At 40.8% G+C, this 16,033-nt stretch overlaps 1 protein-coding gene across 3 annotated transcripts in view; it reads right to left on the minus strand.

Annotated features, from left to right (window-relative positions):
- The window catches only part of LGR4 (leucine rich repeat containing G protein-coupled receptor 4), a 72,999-nt gene that overhangs the window by 28,697 nt on the left and 28,269 nt on the right, over positions 1–16,033 (minus strand). For all 3 annotated transcript variants that reach the window (XM_032690386.1, XM_032690388.1, XM_032690387.1), the window contains exon 2: positions 12,891–12,962. In XM_032690386.1, the coding sequence (XP_032546277.1) occupies positions 12,891–12,962 (72 nt within the window). The remainder of the gene's footprint in view (positions 1–12,890; positions 12,963–16,033) is intronic.

The following is a 16,033-nucleotide window of genomic DNA, read 5'->3' on the forward strand; positions in this document are numbered from 1 at the left end:
AATATCAAAACCCGCCTCTGCTGTTACAGGGCACTGTGAAGCAAGCCAGAACACTAAGGGGAAAATACTATTTCAAAGAGGCAAATGAAGGAAATAATGAGAGCAACATTTAAAGTATCAGCTTGCCAGAACATAGCAACGTTATTACATTTTTATCTTAGTCTCTAACTACATAAAAGAGATTACCCAAAGCATTTAATGCCTACATAAATCTTCTTGCAACAGAATTAATTACTTCGTAAAATGCTGCCTGATAGAGAGGGTGCTAGCTATGTTTATCAAATCCATTTCTCAAAGGTAGATGGTTTTATTTATAAATCAAGGGAGAAGAGGATGATTTCTCATGCACAGGAAGGTGACAGCTGCAGACACTACTTCTTTTTAGAAAACTGTGTTACTCTTGCTTGTTAAGGCAGACCTTAATATTTACCCCTGGTATTTTCACACACCCCCCCAACTGCCATGGCTATGGCTCTGACATCATTACAAGCCTGCTTAAAAAAACCCCTCGTGCTGACTGCTGAGAAGTTTGGTTATACACAAGCCACGCAGACAAACAGCTCTGAAACCAGAAGAAAACTAAAAAGAATCTATGCATATTTATGTTTTTAATCTCCGGTCTGCAAACGACCTCAGAATTTCAGAGCTGGGATGTGATTTTTCAAATACTTTGAATTTTTAACATTAATGAAAGATTCCAGGTGGCAACTAAACATTCCCCTAAAATTCATTTTGTTGTCGGTAGCTGTCCAAATCAACTTTATTAACTTTATCCGGGGTGACGGGGAGGGAGGTTTGCAATATTTCATTGCTTTCTTTTAAACAATTTCCTATTAAGTTCACTGTAAACAGAAAGAAATAGCGATACAACATGCTGGGTCTCTACAGCAGAGAACCACTGATCTGCAAAACACATTTATTTTAAAATGTACTTGAAACAGCAAAATATAAATCCTTAAATCAAGTGAAATTTAACTGAGGCTGTAACTCCTCATTATTTTGCACACAAACAGAACTAGTTGATGCTGATTACATATTACACAATTCAAGGAGTGGCAGCCCTGGTAAATGTGTGTCAGGCAGCTCTGGCTGCAGCTCGGCCAAGGTTCGCCATTAATCCGGTGGGTGTGTGGCTTCTCAGGCATCTGCTGTAACTGCTCCCTCTCCCAGAGAGGCTGGGGATTATTAAAAAAACCCCTAAACTAAACTAAATACAGTTGAATAGCCTCCCCCAACCCCACTGAGTGTCACTAACAACAACCTAAGAAACACTGGAAATAAAATACAGCTGAGCCAGAGCAAGGCTTGCGTGACTTCAAATAGCGAGACTTCACCTACCTCAAGGCAACTCCTGTTTATTCAACCTTTCTGCAACCAACCAGCAGAAAAAAAGCCAACCCTTGCAATCCATTACATTTCCGTTTCTCCTCTATCTGGCAGCTTTCCAGGAAGTGTGCAAAGGCTCTACTAATCAGTTTGCCAAATACACATTTATCATTCACATCCTGGCCTTGGGGAGCTGCTCGTGAGGAGGTTCCAACTGCAGCTCTCAAACAGGCAAAGACCAACATATCACACACTGCTCTCAACATGCTTCCCTCTGCAGCAACATGCAGCAACTGGGAGGATGGAAAGGTCTCTCTTTACATAACCAGGTTCATTTTAAAGAGAGAATTGAAAAATGAATAGCATGTAGCATATAGCGCACATACAGCGTTATAAATTAAGATGTCACTGAAATCATCCAGTCAGGTTTTCCATGTTATCTCCTTTCAGCAAGTCTTCAAAATATTTATTATTAAATATTTTAAAAGCACCTCTCTCTCTCATGCACACGGTAAATGGGCTAAGGGAAATCACAGCTTTACCAAGGGCAAAAACTCTAGCACAACAGAAAGGACAGACAACCTTCTTCTCCTTGTAGCAACACTCACTAACCTGCTTGGGAACTGCCCTGGAAAATTTCTGCTCTATGGCAGGACAGCTTCACACTGCCATGAAGCAGCACCTGGAAGCAGCCCTACATTTACACTGTCAAGAGCCAAGTACTTCCCTCCATTCTGAGTGGAAATGGGTAGAGACCTGGTCTGAAAGTCTATCTCTTGCTACTGAGCCAAGCAGAGACACAAAGGCAGTAAAGACTTAATTAAAGTGTCCTGACATGCTATAAGGCCACAAAAACTTTATTTGCTGTCTCTTACTTTTCCAAGGCATAGAGACACAGCATCAGGCATCATCCAAAGTGGGATGTAAATGTGTATCACACTGACCAAGAGCTTTCCTGCTATCTCAGTCCTGACTCTCCTTGTTTGGAGACTGCCAAGGACCACAGGTATCCTGAATTAGTGCATCTGAGTTAAAGCTTGGAAGTTTCTGCTGTCATGTATTACCACAGTAGGTACCTTTCTTTTAGGTGGGCAATCTTGTAATTGCTTAGCATCGAATTTTGTAGTCCTCTATTTTTACTTTAAAAAATAAAAAATTGAATGCTTCAAAGGGACAAAATTTCTGCAAATCTGGACAAACTCAAATTTACAGAATCAATTTCAGCATAGCAGGATAACAGAGTAGGACACACAGAGGAAAAAATACTTCTTCTAGCCTGTCATACAGTGGTGAGCAATACCCTCTAATCATTATTTTAAGTGACACAGTAAATGATCTCCAGATGTAGAGGACACCTTTTTGTTATTACAGACATCAGGATACAGTCTGGCCAAGGACTAACCTTCCATGGTATCTCATTCCCAGAGGACATAGTAAGCTTAGCTTCTTGCACTGAAACTGCAGCTAAGACTGTTTTCCCTCTTTTGGGAAATTAAAACTTCTGCAATTATGAGCCTGGCAACCCGGCTGCATGTTAACCAAGCCAAGTTAATCACTGGTGTCACTCCAAAAATTAGGGAAGATGTCCCAGGGATACATTTTTGTCTGTAACAATTAAAACCACTCTTATTATGACAGGATGCAAACACAAACTTGTTGGAAACCTTTCTGCTTGTCTTGCATCCCAGATGGTAGTGAACCTCAGGATATCTGAGCAAAGAGTTTTGCCTCCTTTTGTCCTTCTGAAATTCTTGTGCTCATACAGAAAATATTTTTGCTGTGGATTTTGGGTTGGGTTCTTGTTTTGGCGTGTTTTTTTTCATCTTGGTTGTATTCTGGGATCCTAATAACCTTATCTGTCTATCTTGTCTCTGATAACAATACAATGGCTGCTTTTTCCATGGATCAACTCTAATTTTACTTCCTCACTGAAAATTCCAATAGTGACACAGACCGCAAAATCCTGACATGTCACAATAAAAAAGCACCTGATTTATTATTTCTACATTAGCTGCTTTCTGGTAAGACCCAAGACTCCTATTTTAAGGTGTAGTCAAGACTGAACCTTCCATATCCCTCACAGACCATCCATCACTGTCTCTCTGCCCACCCAACCTCTCCTTTTAGCTCTCCAACTTTTACCTACCTATTTTCACCCCATTGGAAAATATTCCACTGTTTCCCCACTTGTATTTTTGCCATCTCTTTACTTTTTTTGCTGTCTTACATCAAACCATTTTGCCATCCTTACGTGACTGTCCCTAACATTCACTTTTTCAGGGTTCTCTGTGCTTCCCATACAAGCTTGAGTTTTCCTTCAAGTTCTCCCACAACAGAAGTAACCTTTGAAAACGCCTCACAGGTAACACCTGCTGGGCAGCATGGATTAAGTTTTCTCAAACCTAAGAAAAGGGCTTCAGTTTCCACCTATTCCAGAAGAGCAGTCATTCTGGAAGAGAATTCTGTTTTTCTTAACAGATGATGCATAGTTACGTGCTACAATTTATTCATCAAGGTTTAAAGCTCTACAGGAGAGGTACAGCCATTTGCAGGGAAATACAGGGGTTCACTGCACCCCCTGTGCAGGGATGGATGGCCTGCCTGGCAAGGGCACACACCTCTGCAAACAGCTCCTGCCCAAGCTGGGCAGTTGCAGAAGGGGAAGGGCTGGTAAATGGAAGCTGCATCCCCAGACTAAATTTGGCTTTGCTTATCTGTTATTAGCAAACAGCCCCCTTGGGACTTTTGTCAGCTGCAGCCTCCTGCACTGCTGGGAAACCAATCAATAATCTGCAGATTACTCCAAATTCCTCCACACCTATCAAACAAAACTAGATGGGTACTTTATTCTGCTGCTGCTACTGGAAAATACATTTGTCTCCTCCTCCTTTTCTTGCAGTAGTTTCAGTATTATACAACCTCAAGCATTATTTATTTGATCCTGAGTATGTATGCCAAGACACACCATGACTAAAAAAAGACAACTGTGACTACAACCAACACCAAAACCGAACCAACTCCATCCAGCACTTCTCGTCCTGAGCCTTCCCTTTCCAGCATTTACAGCTTTCTCAAAGTTATACTGAACTTTAAGATAGCTGTAATTTCCAAAATGCATCTGTGGTCTAAAAAGCTAAAATATCTAAGTAAACTAAACTGACTGATTAAAAAAAAGTCTAAAGCCTATCCATAAGTTCTATGGTTAAATTGTAGCAAGAGTCACCAGCATCTACTGCAAGACAAAATGTGGTTCTATAATATTGGTTTTCATGGACTATCAGAGTTGGGGAGTTTTTTGTTAACAGGAAAAAAAAGATTTATTATGGATTTTGAAGAAAACAAGCATCCCCAACCATGCAAAATATGCTCTATCATTCTATTTTCAAGCAGTACTGTATTTGGGCAAGACCTTCCTAAAATAGACCCCACAGGCTACAACACACATGCACTGAAGGAAATTATATAACCTAAAACAATTATACAGTACGAGCTGTTGAATCAAGCTGCCTTTGTAGTTCAGCAAAAAAAAAAAAAGAAGTTTGCATAAATTTTTGAACATAGACACGTATGTCTTAACCATAAGCAACTATACTGTGTTGTCTTGAAAACTGTTTAACAGCTATTCTACAGCAGTAATACTGAGTTGTTGCTGTAAGCAACCTTGATTCCTCTCACTTCCAAATCAGATTGCAGAATATGTTTTATAAAATACAAATCTCTTCTCCCCACTTGCCTTTGCACATCTTGCACGATGTTGTGGTAACTCTGCTCTGCTCTACCATAGTCCAGACCTTTCTTTGGACAGCTATCCCCTGACACTCAGGTGGAAATGCCTTTCACTCATCCAGTCTGTACAGCAGAGACACAGAGACTAAAGCCCCCAACCTTGGTTTTGATCAACTGGGATGCAACAACTGAACCAGCTTCAGATTGTGCTTTTAGCAGATAGTGCTATTTGGATGCTCAGGTTTCCACAATCATGAAATACGTTGATGGTCAGATGATCAGATGAAAGAATTACTGTTGATATAATAAATCCTCAAAGTTGCTTTGGTCTGTCCACACAGCCTTGTCTCTTGTCCTGGCATTTACTGGCTATGCAGGCATGGGATCTTCTGAATGACCACGCATCTAGCAAGTGACACTGCAAAATGGGGAAGTGGATTAAATCTACATATATTTGGCAATTAAACTTCTGTTACTAGTTTTCTAACCCCTTCTGATACATACTGGGTAAATGCAAGACCCAGGTTCTGTAGTCACCTTCACAATGAATGACCTTAAGGAAATAGGAGTAATTTTCAGTATGATTCTTTGATTCAGATTTAAATCAACTGTTTACTTTTTTCCACCTGAAATAAGAGCAAACATTTTAACAGAATCATCTAGAATTTCACTTCTATATAGGAAGGGCAGGAGAAGAACTTTACAGGAGTGCTGGTTACTACTTCTGTGCCAGGATAAGATCCACTAATTAGGCAAGAGTACCTCTGTACGAACAAAAAAAAAAATACAAAAATACAGTGGAAAGGAGGCAAAAGAATGACATCACCGTGTCTTTTTATGCTAACATACAGTGTCATACTATGATACTATGAGGACAGAAGGCATTCAATTACTTTCTCAGAGGATAAGGCATTTACCTTCAACACAGAGGATTTGGTTTTCCTCCTCTTCTGTCTGTGTAAGGCTTTTGCTGAGCTCATATGACTCTTCCTGACACCCAACCCTGGAACTGGCTACCTGCTCGCTCACACACGTACATCTTTTGTCCCACACTCCCAATTTCTGAAACCTAAAGGAAGAGGAGGACTGCATGCCATGAGCACCATTTGGGGAACTTTACCTGGAGAGACCCAGCCTGAGAGCTTCTCAGGCTACTGCTCAGCCTCCAGAAGTTTCTTATCTGGTTTATACCTTCAGACAGCCCCAGCCTGGCAGCATAATAAATTCAGGCTCGTAAGACTGGTCTCGAAGTGTAATAACACCGCAAGTTCAGCCTCCAGGCCGTTCAGCTAACCCAGCTCCTCTGTGTGTGTGTGTGTGCAGGCGAATTGAGCAAGATGCAAAAAAAGGACAGATAAAGTCTCATTGTCCTCTAAAAGTACTTGCAGCAGAATAACCAGTCTTAGGATCCTAATACACAACCATGCCGACTTTGGAAATTAATATGTAGAAAAGGAGACTGGAAAAAAACTTCCTCATCTTCTAAAAACAATAGAATTTACTCAATCTACTAGCACCTGTCCCCACAAACAGGAAAAACCATGCAGCTGTTAAACAGAGCAAGAACCTCTTAAACTACAGAAATATTATTCTCGTATCAGCATGATTAAAACTCATCCAGAATCAAACTGATTTGGGACTCGCAGAGATAAGCAAACACTAATTAAACACAAGCTAGCCAACATGTTTTTAAACATCATTTAGCATCTAGTGCAGACCAAACAAGTGATGTTTAAAAATATCTTAGCTGACTGTGGTTAATTCTACTTGGGAGTCTTTGCCTAAAGGTTTGTCTTGACTAGAATTTGAAGGTGCAAGTTAGAACATGCCAATGCACTTTCTAAAGCTCCAGTGCACACAAGGCAGCATGCATTTCTAATGTGTGCTGGCTGGTCAAGTTAAAGCTTAGGCTCTTAACTTGCTACCACACGTGAAACCTACACCTTGCATTTTTTTCATTAAAACTTTATCTCTTGGAATTCAAGCTGGAGCAACTGAGGAAATCACCTCCTCCAGCTGTTCAAATATTCAGAGCTGGTAGATGGATGAAGGGCACTCATCAGCTTCCAACACAACTTCAGACAGCTATTTTTAAAAGACCAACAGAAGGTACCTACACTGGCTGCCTTTATAACAAAGCAGCTGAAGAAAGCTCTCAGCCATTCACACTCTGCTGGAGGGGCTGAGTGGACAGAGATGGGGTGGTAATGTCTCCAATCATGCCAGCCTGTTTTACAGAATGTTTAACCACAGTTTTAGTTACCACAGGTCAGCTAACACAAGGCATCAGGACAGATTTCTCATGAAGATTCATCCTTACCTTTTCTACTCAAAACAAGTCCTTCATCTCTCCAGCTTCTCACTGCAAACCTTGGGACTACCCATATTTATGAAAGAGAAAGAAATTGCACCATCTCATCAACACTCTACCTTGAAAGACCTGGCTTTAAAAGACCTAGCACTGAAGGACAAAAAAAAGGTTCTCCCATCAAATGTTCCACAGCCAGGTGAGGAAACACACGGCATCCTGAACTAACAGCTCAGCCTTGGCATAACTCCAAGACCTGTCTTATTCATAAAACCCAAGTAATAAAAGAGACATGATAATCCCCCTCCCTCCCCAAGGATAATGCAACTTGGTGCTGATGCAGAAATTAGAAGGAAGGGTACCATCTAAATTACACACTGAAAGAGATACTACAAAAGCAAGCAGCTGTGCCATTTTAGCCAGGTGGTCATCTTCAGCTGCAGTCAAGAGGGAAAATAACTAGACATTTCCCTTGCAGATACTTCCTGATTACAACCTTACAGCAAAAACCCACCTCATTTTCACTGCCAGTATGCACTTTAATTAATCCTTATGTTCCTAAAATATACTTTGTCAATTAAAAGCCAAGATCAGAGACACTGGCTGGGGGAGGGGAGGTAAGGAGGTATTTAAGCAAGACCTCTTAAGTGCTGTAATCAGCACGGATATCATTAAATAGTAGAGCAAATAGTCGGTTGCAATACTCTTTCTTTTCTTGCAAAAATTACAGTTTGCATGTGTGTGGTCTCTCGCTCTGTTTATTCACCTCTCAGAAAGCAGATCAGCATTAGTGTTTCAGAAAAGAAACACTATTGATCTAAGTCTTCCTTTTATCACTTTATTTCCTGAACCATTTTCAACCAGCCATTAAATAAAAAACATAAAGTTTTGCCCCCGCCTGACAAAAAAAATCCCCAATGTCTGAAGGTAGTGACACAGAAGAGAGACTGTTTCACATCATGTATGAGCAAACACAACAGAAACACAACAGCCCTCAACAACAGATCTTGGTATCAGTACACATCTGGAAGTTAATTGAGGCATTGGTGCTTTCAGGAGGGATTATTTTCCTTGCAGTATTACTGGGCATGATATGGTCTTCAAAATCACAGCAGTCGGAGAGTATCCTCCCTGACCCTTTCTGGAGAAGGTCACAGTCCTGCCCCGAGGCTGACTGGTTGGGAAGTGACCAGTGCTCCCCTTAGGACAACACATCCTTCTGTAAGAGGCAACCTACAGACACAGGACAGCTTGCTCTACCTCTCACGTGGACCAGAAGCCAGACAACCAAGACCTTATCATCTAAACCTTGCCCACGAGTGCAGGGCAAATGAGACAACAACATTTTAAAGGGTTAAGAGTGGAAATCAAAACAAGGTTAAAAGGTGATTAAGTCAAGGATACTTTTGCTTTATTCAAGTGGTTCAGGTTTCTGAAGAAACTTCTGAAAACTGGAAAACTGGACAAGAAAAAAAAACCATTTTGAATTGCCTTCCTCGATGAGAGAGTGCCTTTTTGTGAATGATCTAGCAGATCATTCACAATTACAGTGAATGGAAATCATATAGTTAAAATCCTTCAGACTACTTCAGATAATTAGAAGGGACTAACACCTTTTAAAAGGCCATCAAAACATAACACAGCCTGGAAAATGGCTTCTGCTTTCTAAAAACACTGCATTATTTAGCTGTATTTTCCTCTTCTAGCTTTCTATAAATACTTTAAGGTGTGGTTAGAAAATCATGGCCAAGTTCTTCAAGGATTTTTAGCTTCCATATCATGTTCAAGGCTGCAGCATATTTTCATTAGCATTTTCTGGAGAATACACGTCAGTTACTGCTGAGGCAAAACCCTTGGTGGTCTGTTCCTCACTGACTCTGACCGTTGCCATTTCAATAATTTGCAAATTACTTCCAGATGGGTATCAGTTACACAGACCTGGAGAATTTTTATAACATTTATAAATAGTGCTAGAATCCTACAGACATATGATAAGAGTGCTATGCAGTGACATGCATGATGAGGCTGTGAATGGGGGTGCATGGAGCACACAACCCAGTGGGTGGATTCCACCCATGGACAAGCTGGAATCCCCTTGGTGTACCTGCAGGTAATACTCACATAGGGTACTATCTCAGAGGCACAAAAACTCAAGGTTATACATGCCAATTGGATACTTTTCTTGGGAGTCAGTCGCCTAAACACAGCCCTTTGGTGCCATTTCAGATGTCTTCCTCCAGCTGGCCCCAAGTGCCATTCACAGCAGCCCTGGGCTCCCCTCTGTGGCAGCCCTGTCACTCCAGGGAGGGTGTCTCGGATAACGCAGCACATCTAAAAACAGCCTGGGACCGACACATCGAAGCGCCCGACTCGCTCCCCCCTTGGTGACGCAGGAGGCACCTCTGAATCCAGCAGCCAGCCTTTCCCAAGGCTGGTACTTTGCTTCTTTCACCAGTGGTCTTTTTAGGATTCAGAAAATGATCCCCTGGAGTCTCTCCAGACTACCAAATAATTCATTGCATTGAGGAAATGACAACCCCCGTTTTAAGTGGCTCCTGCTGCATTTTTAATCTCAGCTGCTCCATATGTGCAATTCAGTTGCCTACATAATACATCTAATTGCCTGGCATTTACATTCAATTAAATTCTGTGATACTATTTTGCAATATTAATTAACTAACTCTGCCAGGGGCTAATTGGCCAGAGCATTTGACAATGGCAGGGCTAAAGCATGGTATGAAGATAAGGGTGTCTGGGGCTGCCTCCTCAATGGAGACCTACTAGAGTCCATGCTGGTGTGGGTACTTATTGCATTCCCATTAGTTTATGGGATCTTCATTTGCTTTAGACATATAATTCTTGGGAGAACTTGATGGAAAAGTCACTCCTACCACAGATTTCAACACCACTTTAACTTTTTTCTTTAAGTTATATTTCTTTGGTGTGGAGACTCGCATCCACCTTTGTGTGCTGAAAAAGCAATTTTGTTAATGCCTGGCAGTCAGAATTTGGATCTGTTCAACTATAAATAAAATCCAGGAAGAAAGTTTGAAAATCACAGAGTAGAGAAGAAATATTGTGGTTGTACAGTGGGAAGTACAATAGTTGTTTCTGTTCACAACCACCAAAAATAAAGGCTGAAAGATTTTTGTACCCTGTTCCACAGAGAAAAAGGAATGGACAGAATGAAGCAAAAACATGCCATGTCTGGTGCTGGTCATTTCTATTAAAGAAATGCTTTTGTTTGAATCTACTTCATTATGTTCCCATTTTTAAGACGAACGTGAGCTGAAACAAAGAGAACCTGGACTTGACTTGTTGGGGGGTTTTATTGTTTTCCTTGGAGTTTCTTTTCCCCCCAGAAGCTGCTTTAACACATCAAGTAAGCATGCTAAGAATGATTTACAGCTTCTGGGTGTTCACACACAATTCTGAGCTTAATGCTAGCCTATTTTTTTTCAAACTAAAAAGCTGGATTTAGAGGTACATGTAGCAAATGGCTCTTAGGCAATAAGCACAACAGATGATGGCTGAAGGCTCTGCCTTTTCTCTTTACCTCCTGACACACCCCAGGGTTTATGGAAGTTACACAACATGCACACCCACCAGTTAGGTTTTATTGCTTAATTACTTATTGGGGAAAAAAAAATAAGTCTCCCATAGTCACATAAGTTGGGAAAAGAGAATCGTTTGGGGTTTTTTCAACTTTTGGCATGAAATATGACTGTGAAGAATTTTAAAAAAGAAAAAAGGGGGACTACAAATCTAATTCAACAAAACACACAGACACAGCAGCACATCATGAAGCACATAGGGAATGCTGGCTAGTATATACTCTGAAGCCAACTAAGTCTTCCTAGGCTTATTTTTTTTCCAATTTACTACTCATGCCATAGAGCTTTTCTTAAATCCTGTCAATTCCACAAATGCACCATCTGAAAACCTATTTTTCTTCATGAAGCATTCTCAGCTATACTGCAAATTTAAGCAATACCTAAAATCGGAGGGAGTAAACCAGAACCTGTTAAGCATGAAATAAGATATCACACACAATTCATCTGACATAAATAAGCTCAACTGTGCTTCAGAATTGTACTGACCTGAGTCAAAACTATTTAACAACCAGAGAAAATGAAGGTATTTAAGTGCATTAGTAATGGTAGCTGCTACATCACCCGGATATAAGAGAGATCAAAATTGTAAGGAGAGGCAGAACACCTTATTAGAGCAACCAGTGAGGCTGAGGTGCAAAAAATAAAACCAGAGAAGCTTTCAGGAACCCAAGCCTTTCTTCAGCAGCAGGCAATCCATCCCTTATCAATTGCTCAATATCTTTGTTCCAGTGAGGTGCAGTGTTAGATTACCAGAGTCAAAGGGTTCAGGGCTTTATCTGCAGTTTTGCTATAGGGTTAATTTATCCTTTTGCCCTCTACAAATGGTTTTCATTCTTCGCTTGCTCCCTCATTGGTGAAGTCAGGACACCACTTCCCTACCTCATAAGGGTTTGTCTCTTCAACAAAACGAGCTGTTCTTTCCCTAAGGTGCCTTTATTAAAAAAGCCTCTCAACACAGCATTCATAGTCCTAGTCTTGCCAAAGCCACAAAGAGACAGCCTTAATTTTGCATTTTAAATGCACTTTGATATAAGAAATGCTACTTTATCACTGAAAATGCAAGAGAAGCAATGCAAATTGCAGTAGTTTTGTCTTATCTGTTGCCTAGTACTGGAAGTTCTTAAAGCTCTTTAGCAAAGGTTGAACCATTAGACTTACCCTCTCTTCACAGATAAGGAAACTAGGGCACACAGAAGTCCCATGCCATATAATAGGACTTACTAAACTAGTAATTGAACGTCAGAGCTGCCTCCCTGTTTACTGACTCTGAAACCCAATTCAGGGTTATGCTGCTTCAACTTTGCAAAGGCATCTCAGTAAGATTTCAGTTCAGCAAAGTACTGGGCACATGAGCCTTGGTGCAGCTCAAGGATTCAGAAGTCCAAGTTATCACCTAAGTAAAACAAAACCTAAAAAGAGAGTGGGACAAAAGGGGGGTGGGAAGTGGAGAAAAAATTTCTGCCAGAGAAACTAAGAGCAAGAAGCCCTGTACTACAGAAGCTGAATTTCTGATCTAGGTCAGGATGGGCTTGTGAGCACTGCATCTCCAGCCTACAAGGACAATGGAAGTCAGCTGCTCACTAAGTGAAGCAACATCTATTTCATGGAACTTATGCAACAGCTATACTGTAGCTCCTTCAGAAACAATGGTAATTACACACCTCTTGTGTTATCTTTGGATAACACTGTAATTATTATATGTCATCACTCTAGCCATGATTAAAATAATTACTGTAAAAAGTCCCTTGTAAGTAGCATTTACTGTTCCGGTTTCCAAACATATACAGGGTTATATTTTTAAAGTATAATTGCTTTTTCTGTTCACAGCTCACCTCAACACTGTTTCTCCACCCACCTTCCACTTTACACAGCCATACCATGTTGTAGCAAAACTGTAACACGTGTGAAATACTTACAGCTCTTCCAAGTAGGGAAAGTTCTTGAAGGCATCTTCTGGTAGCCTTGTGATGTTATTCATGCTGATGTCTCTAGAGAAGAGGAAATACAGATTTATCAATAACCAGTAAAGAATTTTTACACTCTAGGAAAAGGATGAGAAGAAGAAAACCTAATCAGATGGTATAGTAACAGAAAAAAATATTCTAGCATCAGACAGTATTCTCTCTTTCCAGAAATTTGCATGCTAAACTTTCAAATCACTGTAATTTGAGAATCCAGTTGCAGCAAAGACCTACAAAAAGGGAAGTTGACTAAATCAAGTTTTACAAAACCTCTAAACAAAAATAAATACTGTAAAACTAGAGGGAAGGCATGCATGGAAGAGGCTCTACAGTACTGTTATCCCCAGTACTAATTTTTACCAACTTAGATGTGCATACAGTTTTAATTCGGATAATTAAGACTGCTCTAAAACCACAGCACAGGGGGGAAAAAAAATGTGACCACCCAGCATGCAAATTTTCATCCCACAGTGTCTTAAAAAAAAAACAAAACAAAAAAACCCCATGCATTAGGACTTAATAAATAGCTTCTGGCAAATATGGCTTCTGGAACAACTGACAAGAATAGCAGAAACATGTCCTGGCCCTACCACAGGTTTTTTCGTTTGGTTTGGGGGGAGGTGGGGTGGTTGGTTGGAGGGTGTGTGTGTTTTTTTTAGGGGGGGTTGAGTTTTTGTGTGTGTGTGTGTGTGTGTGTGTGTGTGTGTGTGTGTGTGTGTGTGTGTGGTTTTTTGTTTGCTTGTTTTTTGCTTTTTGTTTTCCTTCTACAGAACCTACGAAAGTCCTCGAGGTAATAGTTTTAAGCAGATTTCATTCTCAGTCCGTGAGCAGAGACAGGCCAGCAGCAAGTGCCTACATGATAGGTATGCAGACCTGCTCGGCTTTTCTCTTCACAAAGGAGCAGTAAGTGGCAAACTTGGTGCCATCACCTCAGTTCACACCTACACAGTCATCACAGATAATCCACTCCTGAAGCTAGTTATTACTCAATGTGAATAAAAGCAGCACAAAAACAATTCAGTTTGATAATTAAGCTAATAACTGCCTAACAATTTGTGATATAACCCAAGTTCTTACTTTCCACTTTGTTATTGACTTTTTTTTTAGTATAACGAGCAATTCAGTAAGACTTGTTACCAGAGCCCTCCCTGCTTGCTGTCTTCCACTCAATTTTCTCTAGCAGCTATGTGCTACCTCTCTATGCAATTCAGGTAAAAAGCAAACAAAGCCAAAGCACTCCTTTCATCTCACTGACAGCCAACCAGTACCACTGAAGCTCCTCCATGAAGATTTGAAGGGCTGGTGAGTGACTTCATGCAGGACAACAGATGCTGGTTGACACCTAAAATGCTTGACCTTGGAAGAAAGTACCAACCCCTGCCTGCTGCTGGGGCAGACATTCTCAGCCCATCCATAGCCACAACTATCTGCCTCAACTGGAATTACCACTGTTTCTGATGAGGCAGAGAAAGGCTGGTTTAGACTTTTCCTACTATCCTGGAAGGGCAGCAAAACCAATCACATTCAGGATATCTTCCATGGCTCTCAGAGAGGACTCAGTGCTGACCTCAGGAGGTTCTGAGCCCAGGCCCCTAAGGGGAGCAAGGAGCACGTGGAGGGGTTGGTGCTGCTTCTGAGGAAACAGTGTCTCAGGACATTTGTGCCTTCTTTCATGCTGTGATGAACCAAATGCCATGTCCAGTACCATATAACCAGCCAAAAATGTTTCAGCAGCTACTCGAATCACATTTTGCAGAGTACTCACATTATTTCTCCCGTCACCAGACCATAATGTCTAAAATAACTCTTTAAAAAAAAAATTATTTACACTGACAACAGAATTCAGTTTGTAAAAAAAAAAAATATCCATAGTTACTGAGGAAAAATTATTTTTTTTTCTCCACAGCAGTTGACAATGTCAACTGATGTCAGTGAATTCATTTGGACGTTAACAAGTAACTGGCAACTGGTCTGCTGGCCCAACTGGGCAGCACAGGTCGCCACCAACGTGAACACTGCACTCTAACATTAAATCTAGAGGCAACTGTTTCTTCAAACTAAATGTTTATTAAATAGTAGTCCAAAACTTCATTCCTCATTTCCCAATGTAAACCAAGAGTTATTCCTCAGCAGCTGTTAACAGTACACTAACATAACTCAAGAGCAATGAGATCAAAATAAAGTTCAGCACAGACAAAACAAACCCAACTGTGAGAGAAGCCCAAGAAAATCCACCACGGCACAACAAGCTCCTTTACTGAGGTCCAGAAGGAGCTGAACTGGAGGTGATTTATCCCTGAACTCTATAGCCCACATACTTTAAGAGCTGCTTTGTGTCTCAGCAGCAGCCCGGTTACCATGCAATGCTGCAGTTGCTGTGGGGGACATTTTTCTTCTTGAGCAGGAAAGTAAATAAAAATATCAGATATATGAATCGTCAGCTGTCTGCTCCATGGGAGACTGCAACTTCTGTTCTCTCTACCCCCATAGACGTTTTTCAAATTGTCATAAAAATGCACATTTCACACATCCCAGGCTCATCCTCTCCTTCTCAGAGGACTGCAAATCTCCTTCCAGTATCAACTGGGAAGCATTTACAAATAAGGTAGGAGGGTAAGAAGGGAGTGGAGACCCTAATCCTAAAAAAATAGTAACCTGTGCAAGAAAATCCCAACTCTCTCAAAAGACTGTCCAGGTGACATAAAACCCTACTATCATACACATGGTATTAAATGGTAGTAGGAAAAATAAGTCACCAGTACTTATCACCAGAAAGCACCTTATGAATGCCTGTGCATCACTTTGGCAAAGATTTTGGCTGCAGCCATGGTTGCTGCACTACATAATAGCTCTTTAGGACAGCTGAAGTAAAGAAACCACATCCACCTGAAAGAAACAGTCTTGAAATTTCCACAGCTATAAATGCCCAATTTCAGAAGTGCCATATGCAATCCTAAACAAAGTCAATGGAAACCATGCAGTCATACAGCATGGCTGACATCCAAATTCTACACAATTTTGGCTTTCTCTGGGATCTGAAATTAGCAAAGAATGTTTTTTTTGCCTGTAGCTCCAAGAGTTAGCTCTACAATTTTAAT

Source organism: Chiroxiphia lanceolata, chromosome 6, assembly GCF_009829145.1.
Source record: "Chiroxiphia lanceolata isolate bChiLan1 chromosome 6, bChiLan1.pri, whole genome shotgun sequence".
In the NCBI taxonomy this organism is placed as follows: domain Eukaryota; kingdom Metazoa; phylum Chordata; class Aves; order Passeriformes; family Pipridae; genus Chiroxiphia; species Chiroxiphia lanceolata.